The sequence below is a fragment of the Nymphalis io genome, chromosome 28 (assembly GCF_905147045.1).
Source record: "Nymphalis io chromosome 28, ilAglIoxx1.1, whole genome shotgun sequence".
NCBI classification, from domain to species: Eukaryota; Metazoa; Arthropoda; class Insecta; order Lepidoptera; family Nymphalidae; genus Nymphalis; species Nymphalis io.
The window spans coordinates 1,973,245-1,985,390 of NC_065915.1; the positions used below are offsets into that span (position 1 = coordinate 1,973,245).

General features: G+C 39.7%; 1 protein-coding gene across 4 annotated transcripts in view; it reads left to right on the forward strand.

Annotated features, from left to right (window-relative positions):
* LOC126779081 (aspartate--tRNA ligase, cytoplasmic-like) overlaps positions 1–12,146 on the forward strand; it is a 66,825-nt gene that overhangs the window by 47,367 nt on the left and 7,312 nt on the right. For all 4 annotated transcript variants that reach the window (XM_050502908.1, XM_050502906.1, XM_050502907.1 and 1 more), the window contains exons 5-8: positions 753–927; positions 1,069–1,213; positions 10,446–10,597; positions 11,514–11,680. In XM_050502908.1, coding sequence (XP_050358865.1) covers positions 753–927; positions 1,069–1,213; positions 10,446–10,597; positions 11,514–11,680 — 639 coding nt within the window. The remainder of the gene's footprint in view (positions 1–752; positions 928–1,068; positions 1,214–10,445; positions 10,598–11,513; positions 11,681–12,146) is intronic.

A 12,146-nucleotide genomic window follows, 5' to 3' on the forward strand; every position in this document is an offset into this window, starting at 1 on the left:
AAATTCAGTACTAGTGGAGCTAAATAAAATATTGTCTTAAAAGTTCTTACTAGTAAAAATATTAGGGCTCTTCATATGCGAGTAATACTATATAGCTAACAGAAAAAAACCTATGATAACACTAAAGATAAATAAAAATGTACTTACAAGGAACATTTCACATTTCGAAATTCAGATGAGCAAAAGTCTTTATTTGATGAAAGAAACTCTCCTAACATCAACAAATCCTGGGCAAATTAGAGGAATTTGCCTTAACAAAGCCTTGTTCCATCATTGGTCTTGATATTTAATTTTTTTCATAAAAACGCGAATAATCAACGACTCAACTAATTAAATGATGCAAAATGATTTTGAAACGCGTAAACAAAACAACTGCTCAAGAGAAACGGTTTTAGATACAGAGGCGTGACGTCATTCGCTCTGATTGGTGTTTCAAATAAAATGGCCGATTGCAGAATTTTATACTTTTATTTTATTAAAAATCTTATTAATCTCAATGTGTATATTAAAATGGAATCATTTTTTAGAATCCTTTTAAAATAGTTTCTTCTCTAAAATCATTTACTTTTTAATTCTTTAATACTGTCATCATGCCTATTATACGAGAGCGCCCAAATTGACTTGCTTATAAAAAAAAGTTTACATGATATAATCATAATTATTTCACGCATTTTACTATAATCATTTAAAGAGTATTTTAGTACAAAAAAAAAAATCTTCCTAATTGATCTAGACGAGAATGATTGTTGCAGCATCCCGAAGGAGTCCATCGTGGACGTGCTCGCGGTGGTGGTGGCGACGCTGAGCCCGGTGGCGGCGTGCTCCGTGAGCGCGGTGGAGCTGTCGGCGCGCGAAGTGTGGCTCGTGTCGGCGGCGCGCGCGCAGCTGCCGCTGCTCGTGGAGGACGCGGCGCGACGCGAGACCGACGTGAGTGTGGAACTAGCACGTGTGCGTGGGTGTACAATTTCATGATGACCGGTTGAGGACATAAGATGTAAAAGAGTAAAAAACAAACTAACTCACCGTCGCTTTTATAATATTAATGAGGACGCAAATCTTCCTACCCAGGATCCCGAAGGTCTCAAGATCAGAGTCAACCAGGACACGAGGCTGGACAACCGAGTGTTGGACCTGAGGACTCCGGCCAACCAGGCGATATTCCGCATCGAAGCTGGTGTTTGCAAATTGTTCCGGCACCATTTGACTAATAGAGGTGTGTGTTTAAACAATTTAATATTATTATATAGGAAATTCCACAGGGATCAAATCCGGGAGAATCACCACGGAATTTTCATGATTAATTTGTGTTTATAATTCATCTCGTGCTCGGTGAAGGGAAACATCGTGAGTAACCTGCACGTGGCGTGTGTCCATCTGCCAAGTTTATCCCATGGAACAACGTGGTAGAGTACGCTCCAATCCTTCTCTTTAAAAAATACTTAGCCCAGCGATTGGATATTTAAAGGTTACTTAACTTTATGTACATAGTATACATATAAATAAATAAATGAAATAAAAATAATTTTATTTGTTTTGGAACAAATGACTATTTAAATAACAATAATTGAAATTTTCTTAGTTGGTTACTATTACTGTACTTATATCCTATATTAGTAATGTTATTCGCTCTTAGTCGGTGTAAGGACCGCCACTTGCAATAAACGCCTCCTCCAACTCCTTCCATCTCTCTCTGCTTTGTTATCCTGGGCCAATGATTCCCCCCTACTTTGATGATGTCATCATTCCATCTTTTCAGGGGCCTTCGTTTTTTATCTCTGGGTGTCCAGTTGGTCATCACTTGAGTCCATCTGTTAGAGTCCATTCTTTGTAAATGCCCATTTCCATTTGAGTTCTATATATATTTGTGTTATGACATCTCTTGCTTTGATAATTTTCCTTATTTTCTTATTCTCTACTCTATGTCTTAATTTTATGTTCATAAAGTTTCGTTCTATGGCGCGCTGGCAGATCCAAATTTTTTTCATTGTCTGACAGGCGTATTTGAGACAATGCATTAAGCATATGTTCATTGCTTTGGTTTCTAATCTCGTTGGTATCTCCTTCATAGCCCAGTATTTATTCCATGTGCTTTGTATTCTTCTGTGTATCTCTTTACTGGTGCACTCTTTGAATGATATCAAGTGGCCAAGGTGGAAGTAGTCCTCCACGTATTCTATAGTAACTGATTCAAACGAAATTAAGATCTTGTTTCTGTTGGTCATAAGCTTTGTCTTTTCTTGGTTTATCTCGAGACAGACCGTAAAGCTGCGATATCTGAGTGATTGTAGCATCTATTATAATTGCATAGGATCTTCTGATAACACAAATATATCGTCTGCAAATCTAAGATAAGTTAGATATTTACCATCAATCTTGATTCCCATTTGCTCCCACTCGGTTTTTCGGCATATACTTTCGAGTACTCCCATGAACAGTTTGAGCGAGAGCGGGTCCCCTTGTTTATACCCCGCTCTATTCGAAAGTATGCGCCCACTGTGTCTAGCTTTACTCGTGCTCTACTGTTGTTGTATATTACCTTTGACTGCCTCATTGGTCTACTGGCTTGATGTAAGGCCGCAGAGCCGGGGGTCCTGGGTTCAATTCCCAGGTTGGGCCAATAAAAAGTTATTAAGCTTTTCTGTCAGAAAATTCTCAGTAGTAGCCCGGACTCTGGAAGTTGGAAGTGTGTACACTCCCTTGTCTCGGAAAGCACGTAAAGCCGTTGGTCCTGCGCCTGAACTCTTTTCGGTCGTGCCGGATTGCCATCTCATCGGATTATGAGAGTTAGGGAATAGAGAGTGCACCTGTGTTTGCGCACACACTTGTGCACTATAATATCTCCTGCGTAGTTGGCTAATCTCTCTTGAGATTGGCCGCCGTGGCCGAAATCGTTCTGGAGAAAATTATTATTATTTTACCTTAATGAGATCTATGTATTCCTTATTTATTCCTTGTTCGTTCAAACATTGCCATATAGAGTTGTGATAGATAGTGTCGAATGCTTTGGAATAGTCAATGAAAGCAATATACAGGGTTACAGGGTAATATGTCACGATCCTTTTAAAGGGTTATAGTTCAGGACAATAGCTATCAAAGGACCCCCAAAATGCTTATGCAAAAGTGTATCGTTTTCGAGTTATTAATTTTTTAATATTTTTTTTATTTAAAGGATGTTTGAGATTCTAAAATTCAATAAAAAAAAATCAACGTATTTTCCCTATTTTTTTTTGTATTTCTTGCTAGGGTACATCCTAGTTAATAATAACCAGTTATAAAACAAAAACAATCTTCAAGCATTTTTAAATTACAGATCCAAAACTGTACAACTTTTCGATTTTTAATTTTGATTCTTTAAGTTACTCGCAATTTTTTTGTAAAAATCACTATGGCTCTTATCGTGCGGATTATTTTAAAAACATCTGCGTTTCCTTAGCTATCCATCGGTACATAAAAAGTACAGTAACAATCATAAACTCAGGAGAAAATTAGATAACAAAGAGACCAGGTAGGAAATTCTAAGAAATGCTATTGTTAAGAAATTAAATCTGGATCAAAGACAAAAGGACCTCAATGCAAAGTAGTTAAAGATTATTTTTAATAGGGGTAATAGGTAAAAAAGGAGAGATAAACCAGAGCTGTCATTGCAATTTTGAATTTAAATCAAAAACAAAATACTTAATCTTTTTAGTTACTCCATACTTTCGAAATTACACTGTTTATTATTCATAATTCGTGTTCAAAATGAGATCCCCTATTTCGTATACAAATACGCATTCTTTTTCTTAATTCACTTTTTACTACAACACTACTCAAGCTATGTCGAATAGAATTTGCAGCATTCATTATTCTTGTTTTGAGTTCTTCAATTGTTTGTACTGGTGAAACATCATAAACCAGGCTTTTCATATGCCCCCAGACATAATAGTCCATCGGAGTCAAATCTGGACTTCTCGCTGGCCATGGGATTGGTCTTCCTCTGCCAATCCATCTGTTACGATAATTGCTGTCTAGCCACTGTCTTACGGACATTCGAAAGTGTGCGGGGCAACCATCATGCTGGAATATCATTCTCTGCCTAAGTTTCAGCGAAACATTTTCGAGTAACTCATGCAGGATTTCTCTAAGCAAGCTTTCATAACTTTCACCATTTAAGTTATCAGGTAGGAAATGTGGCCCAATAAGATTATCATTGATAATCCCCATCCAGACGTTTACCGAGAAACGTCTTTGGGAACCGCTTAATCGCTTTTTGTGAGGGTTTCCCTGTTCTTTTTGAGACCAATATCGAATATTGTGGTAGTTAGTAATACCATCTTTGTCAAACTTTGACTCGTCTGTCCATAAAATTTTTCTCAAAAAATTGGGATTTTCTGCATCACAGTGTAGCATAAATCGGCAAAAATCTAAACGTCTTGCAGGATCTCCTTCTTCAATCACGTGTACGGGTGTGTAATGATAGGGATACAATCCAGCCGCGTGGACAGTAAACCAGACTCTCCATTGAGATACGCCCAGTCGGTTTGCCACAATATTGGTGGAAACTGTAGGGTCCTCTCGAAAATGACGAATAATTACATCCTCTTCATCTGGAGAACGGACACAAGGGCGTCCGGAATCAGATTGTCTCCTTTGCACGCGACCAGTTTCTCTAATTCGACGATACACACCAATAAAGACACTATTGTCAGGTGTCCGGCGATCCGGAAATCGACGATTATACTCACGACGAGCAGCTGCGGCGTCACCGTTACAATATCCATAGCAAAATAAGATGTCAGCGTATTCCTCATTAGAGTACGGACGACGAGAAGAATTTTGTTCTGCAGCCATAATAGTCCTTTTTACGCGCCAAGTTATCATAAACACAAATCACAAATTCCTTTTAGCTAGCCGAGTCACGAAGTTGTAAGAAACAGAGTCCAGTAAACGAAGCGGTTTTTTTCAAAAATTTAAGAGATCAATATTCACTAAAGCGCGTCCACACTATACGAGCAGTGCAAGTACAGTGAGTATTATGTACCCCGACAAGGTTTTATTACTCTTATTCCTAAAAGAAATGAGATAAAAGGAAATTAGAAAAAATGACGGTAAATTCAAAGGAATTGATAATAGTATTCCACAAACAGCTCTGGTTTATCTCTCCTTTTTTACCTATTACCCCTATTAAAAATAATCTTTAACTACTTTGCATTGAGGTCCTTTTGTCTTTGATCCAGATTTAATTTCTTAACAATAGCATTTCTTAGAATTTCCTACCTGGTCTCTTTGTTATCTAATTTTCTCCTGAGTTTATGATTGTTACTGTACTTTTCATGTACCGATGGATAGCTAAGGAAACGCAGATGTTTTTAAAATGATCCGCACGATAAGAGCCATAGTGATTTTTACAAAAAAATTGCGAGTAACTTAAAGAATCAAAATTAAAAATCGAAAAGTTGTACAGTTTTGGATCTGTAATTTAAAAATGCTTGAAGATTGTTTTTGTTTTATAACTGGTTATTATTAACTAGGATGTACCCTAGCAAGAAATACAAAAAAATAGGGAAAATACGTTGATTTTTTTTTATTGAATTTTAGAATCTTAAACATCCTTTAAATAAAAAAAATATTAAAAAATTAATAACTCGAAAATGATACACTTTTGCATAAGCATTTTGGGGGTCATTTGATAGCTATTGTCCTGAACTATAACCCTTTAAAAGGATCGTGACATATTACCCTGTAACCCTGTATAAAAGTTTATCATATTCAGTAGATTTTTCAATGATTTGTTTCAGCATGTGTATATGGTCGATGGTAGAATAGTTTTTCCTGAATCCCGCCTATTGTACTGGTTGGTTCTCATCGATTAACGCTGAGATTCTCCGGGGCAATGTCGAACTAAATAATTTATAGAGACGGGGCATTAAACTTATGGGTCTATAATTCGTAATTAATTTAGGATCTCCTTTTTTGTATATAAGTACTATTTCTGAGCCACCAGACACGACCACTGCTCCGGAATATTTTTCTTTTCTAATATAAGATTGAATAGCGTAGTAAGTGGTCTTTATCAGCAATAATCGAGTCATTTGTCATGCCATCTGGATCTGGGCTTTTATCGGTTTTTAATCTCTTAATAGATAGCTCTATCTCGCATTCCAAAAAAGGCAATACTGGGTCCTCATTGCCTGTCGTGTGACCTGAGATCGTGTCATTGTGAGGTTGTTGTTTAGCGTAGAGATCTTTGAAAAATTGTTTAGCTGTGTTCATTAGATCATTTCTATTAGGTATCAAAGATCCGGTTGCATATAACTGTGTCATGAGCTGCTTACTATTGTGGAGTTTTTTGAAAGTTTTTTTACTCCTTTTTTTCCAGGTATTGGTATATAGTTTTAAGTCTGTAGTTCTTCAAGTTATCTTTAATTTCAACTGGTGGTAGGACTTTGTGCAAGCCCGTCTGGGTGGGTACCATTAGATATTCTACCGCAAAACAGCAGTACTTGTTATTGTTGTGTTCCGGTTTGAAGGTTGAGTGGGCCAGTGTAATTACAGGCACAAGGGACATAAAATCTTAGTTCCCAAGGTTGGTGGCGCATTGGCGATATAAGCGATGGTTAACATTTCTTACAATGCCAATGTCTATGGGCGTTGGTGACCACTTACCATCAGGTGGCCCATATGCTCGTCCGGCAACCTATAATACAAAAATTTTTTTATAAATTTCGCTATTTAATTTACTAAGTTTTATTTTTTCTTGTTTCAATTTGTTCCTTTTAGATCTTAATTCGTATTTATGTTGTTTAAGTTCTATGATATCATGTGTGATAATTGGCTGCTTACTACATTTCCTATTTTTCGACTTGTCGGAACATTTAATTAAGTTGTAATCTATATAATCATAGTAAATTTTTAAAGTGTCTTCTACAGGTGGTACGTACTTAGAGATAGGATTTCCAAATATTTCGAAGTCCACAGTTGTATGTGTAAGGCTATGTCTATATTTTACTCTGGATTGTTTTTTACTTCTTGTGGATAGAGTGATTCTCACCATTCTATGATCACTGGGGTGTAATAGTCTAAAAAGAACGGTACATTTTCTATATTCTTAGTTAAATTAGTTGCTATTAAGTCTATTTCGTTTTTAATTTTTCCATTTGGCGATAACCATGTTTATTTTAGTTTGTCCGGTTTTTTAAAAAGCGTATTGGATATCTTTAAGGTATGTGGAAATCTATAAAAAGTTGTCCTCTTTTATTCCCTTTACCATAACCATAGCTTCCCATGACAAGCTGTTCACCTGGCTTCGGTAATCCAATTTTGGCATTCATATTACCCATAAATATTGCATTTGCTAAGAAATAAACAGAGCTTCACTCTGTTTATTTCTTTGTAAAATGATAATAATTCGGATTCGTTGGCAATTTCAGTAGGCGCGTAAGCTTGTAATAGTGAATAATTTATATCTTCTATTTTTATGTGTAATAGGGCAACCGTTTCAGATATAGCTATAAAATCGTTTACTGTTATTGTTGGACGCTTTTTGACAAGGAACCCCATAGTTATTGTTTCCCCATAGTAATATTGGTATCCTAATCTTCTTACTTCTGAGATACCAATAATGTCTCAGTTTATAAAGGAGATATCATGTTCCATTTTAATCATTCGTATGTGACTCGCTAGCGAACGAACATTAAATGTGGCTATGGAATATTTCATATGATTTGGAGGGTGGTAGTCTACTGCCCCCGCGGTGACTGGTCGTTCTGGGGGAGTTATATTAAAATTTTCAGTTCTATGGTAATGGTAATGTTTCGAGATTTTTGCGATAGTTCCAGAGCGTTGCAGGGGCGATGTTTATTTATTTATTTAAGGAAAACAACAGCATGATACAAAATATGTTCACATTAAAAATACAATGTACAGACAATAGAGCCAATTACTCGTTTCCCTCGAATTATGCAAACCTAATAACAGTTAACAGAAGTAGCAACACACAGTCTTCCGAAAATAGAGCTGTGGCATAGTTTAGTGTGTCGGCTTGTGCTGAAGGGACGCTTTTCATCGAGTGATGTTCTTTTTTAGGGATGATTTTTTTACTTTAGTTTTCTTTAGTATTTGGTATTTTGTAGTCATTCAACTGGCTTCCAGGTATAAAATGGCTCGCGATCTGATTAGGAGGAGTAATTTCAAGACCTCGTTTTTTCTGGTTGCGTTGAATATAGCTAGCTCACAGTCCGCAAGAGCAAGCTGATCTCCTGGCTAAACTCTTTGCCGACAATTCCGTCATGGATGATTGTAGTGCACTGCCACCTACAATACCTGCATGTGGCCATACGATGCCTGACATTAAAATCAGGCAACGTGATGTGCGTGCGGAGCTGCAATCACTTGATGTACGGAAAGCTAGCGGTCCCGATGGAATACCAGCCATAGTGCTGAAGAAGTGCGCAGCGGAGCTGTCTCCTGTGTTAAGGCGCCTGTTCCAACTTTCTCTCTCTTCGGGAAGTGTGCCGGAGGCTTGGAGAAGAGCTAATGTGCAAGCGGTTCCCAAAAAAGGGGATCGGTCTGACCCGGCAAATTATCGGCCAATAGCTATCACCTCAGTACTTTGTAAAGTGATGGAACGGATTTTAAACAACCAACTGATCCATTACCTAGAAGATCACTGTCTAATTAATGATCGTCAGTACGGGTTTCGACCAAAACGGTCCACAGGTGATCTTCTAGCGTACGTAACACACCTCTGGGGTGAAGCTATCGACAAGCATGGAGAATCGTTGGCTGTCAGCCTCGATATCTCCAAGGCTTTCGACAGGGTCTGGCACAGAAGTCTTCTCTCCAAGCTACCGGCATATGGTCTGCCTGCTCAGCTATGCACCTGGATTGCCAGCTTGCTACACAAGCGTAGCCTTCGTGTTTTAGTAGATGGTTGCGCTTCACAATTCTATGTAGTGAATGCTGGGGTCCCCCAGGGATCTGTGCTATCTCCCACACTCTTTCTTTTGCTTATCAATGATATGCTCTCCCTTGGGAACATACATTGCTATGCAGATGATAGTACAGTGCATGGTGGATACCACGGACGCGCAGTGGCTGGGCGGGCGGAAACTGAGGAGAGGCGGGAGAATCTTGTCATTGAACTCGATAGGACGTTAGATCTCATCGCCAAATGGGGCTCTGATAATCTTGTTGAGTTTAATGCCAAGAAAACACAGGTATGCGCTCTCACGGCGAAAAAGTCAACATTTTCCGCTCTTCCCTCCCTCTGTGGTACTCCGCTGGTGATGCAAAGCAAAATCGCCATGCTGGGGATTGACGTTCGCTGCGACCTTAGTCCAAGGGATTACATCGAGGCTGTTATAAAAACAGCTTCACGGAAACTCGGAGTTCTGAACAAGGTGCGGCGCTTTTTCACGCCACAACAACTGTGCCTGCTGTACAAAACACAGGTACGGTCTTGCGTGGAATATTGCTCGCACCTTTGGGATGGCTCCGCTAAGTACCTACTTGAGGCCTTGGACCGGTTGCAGCGACGTGCCGTACGCATTATTGGCGACGTAAAGGTCACAAACACCCTTGAACCTTTACAATTGCGTCGTGAGATAGCAGCACTGAGCGCTTTCTATCGACTGTATCACGGCGAGTGCTCTGAGGAATTATTCTCTCTAATTCCTGCTTCCCCCTTCCTTCTTAAGTCCACGCGAGCTGGTTCTCGATGTCACCGCCTAACTGTGACATCAATTCCATCGCGAACAAAGAAATTTGGCAACTCCTTTCTTTGTCGCACTTCCAAAAAATGGAATTCCTTACCAGCTCACGTATTCCCCTCCTCTTACAACCCGGGTTCCTTCAAACGAGGCGTGAAGAGGCATCTTGCGGGCCGGCAAGGCGAAGGCGGCTAGTGCAGAACGTTTTTCCCGTCTGTACTGGCCGTCGTCGCGTTTGGACTACCACTTACCATCAGGTGGAGTAGAGTCATTTGCCCTCCCGGCGATATAAAAATATATTTCTTTTATTCGTTCTCCCTTCGGAAGTGCTGGTGGATGGCTCGTAAACAATCCGTTTGTTGTAGCGGATGATATGGCATGATATAGTATATAATAACATAAAACTAAATGAAGATTGACTTAAAAATTAAGGGATAAAAAAATTAAACAATGTTTGTTTCCCTAAAAACATTATTAATAATAGAAAACTTAGTCCCTGGACTTGAGAGCCAACAATCATCGGCTAATGTTCACGTGTTCTAAAAAGCAGCGCTATTCTGTAAGAACTCGCTTCATTACACACCCGTGAAATTGCGATATAAGATTTTGATACGTGTATTCGTGTTATGTTATAATTATAATGTTCAAGTTCGCATATCGCTTACTGATATTTCACGACCGTTTTCTGCGGTGAGTTTCGAGTTTGTTCTTCCAGAATATCCTTACTGGTTTTTTATCTAAAATATGTTACCGTAGGTTTTGTCGAGATCCACACTCCGAAGATAATCTCGGCGGCGTCCGAGGGCGGCGCCAACGTGTTCACGGTCTCGTACTTCAAGTCGTCCGCCTACCTCGCGCAGAGCCCGCAGCTTTACAAGCAGATGGCGATCGCCGCTGACTTTGACAAGGTTAGTGCAGACATCACAAATGTTAAGAGGAGTACCCACGATACTGATATTAGGAGTGAGTACCACAAATTGATAATGGTGTCCTACTCACTGATTTCGGCCAAGGCGGCCAATATCAATGGAGATTAGCCAACTGCGCAGGAGATATTATAGTGCACAAGCGTGTGCACAAACACAGGTGCACTCTCTATTCCCTCACTCATAATCCGATGGGACGGCAATCTAACACGATCTGATAGAGTTCAGGCGAAGGTCCAACTCATCGAGACACAGAAGTGCACACTTTAAACTTCCAGACTCCGGGCTGAGATTCTATGGCAGAAAAACTCAATAAATTCTTATCGAACCGAGTTAAGGTTTGAACCCAAGACCTAAGGATATACGGTCTTATATCTAGCCACTAGAACAACGAGGCAGTCATATACATCCCCACCAATTATGTCATGTCAATTCAAGGTCAAACTTGTCTATTCGTTTTTACTTCTGCAATGGGCTATAGAAGGGTTAACCTTTTTTTTATAGAACAGGAAGGCGGACGAGCGTATGGGCCACCTGATGGTAAGTGGTCACCAACGCCCATAGACATTGGCATTGTAAGAAATGTTAACCATCGCTTACATCACCATTGCGCCACCGACCTAAGATGTTATGTTTTTTTTTTTTTTTATATAGAATAGGAAGGTGGACGAGCATATGGGCCACCTGATGGTAAGTGGTCACCAAATGCCCTTAGACATTGGCATTCTAAGAAATGTCAATCATCGCTTATAGCCAATGCGCCACCAACCTTGGGAACTAAGATTTTATGTCCCTTGTGCCTGCAATTACACTGGCTCACTCACCCTTCAAACTGGAACACAACAATACCAAGTACTGCTGTTTTACAGTAGAATATCTGATGAGTATTAACTTCCAGGTGTTCACGGTGGGAGCTGTATTCAGAGCGGAGGACTCGAACACACACCGTCACCTCACCGAGTTCGTGGGTCTGGACTTGGAGATGTCCTTCAAGCAGCACTACCATGAAGTCTTGGACACAATCGGACAGACCTTCACGGACATGTTCCGGGGGCTACAGAAACAGTGAGTCAATAACACCCTATTTGTTCATGTTAGCTTGATGATGACCAGCTCAACACCTATAACTGGTGTTTTTCCTATAGGATTTTATGTGTCCTTTTAGAACAATATGTACATAACATTTATCTAATATTGGTGGCGCATTGGCTATGTAGTCTATGGGTGGTGTCTTTTGGTGGAGGTGACCGCATACCTTGTAACCCATTCGCCAGTCCTATCAATATAATAAGAAAAATGATTTATGATGAAGGTTTTTCTGTATTAATGTTTTGTGTAAATTGGGGGGGAAATGGTGAGCTTCCAACGCCTGTTTGCCGTTAGAAGCTCAATTCCGAGTCACAACTTCCAGTGGTCCCTCCCGGTAACTGCTGCTCACCAGCTTCTCTCTTGGTGGAAGGAGCTGGTGAGGAACAGGCCAACGTGACAGGAAGACTCGCCAAGCCGCCTGGCCAGCGTGGCGTTTTAAGGC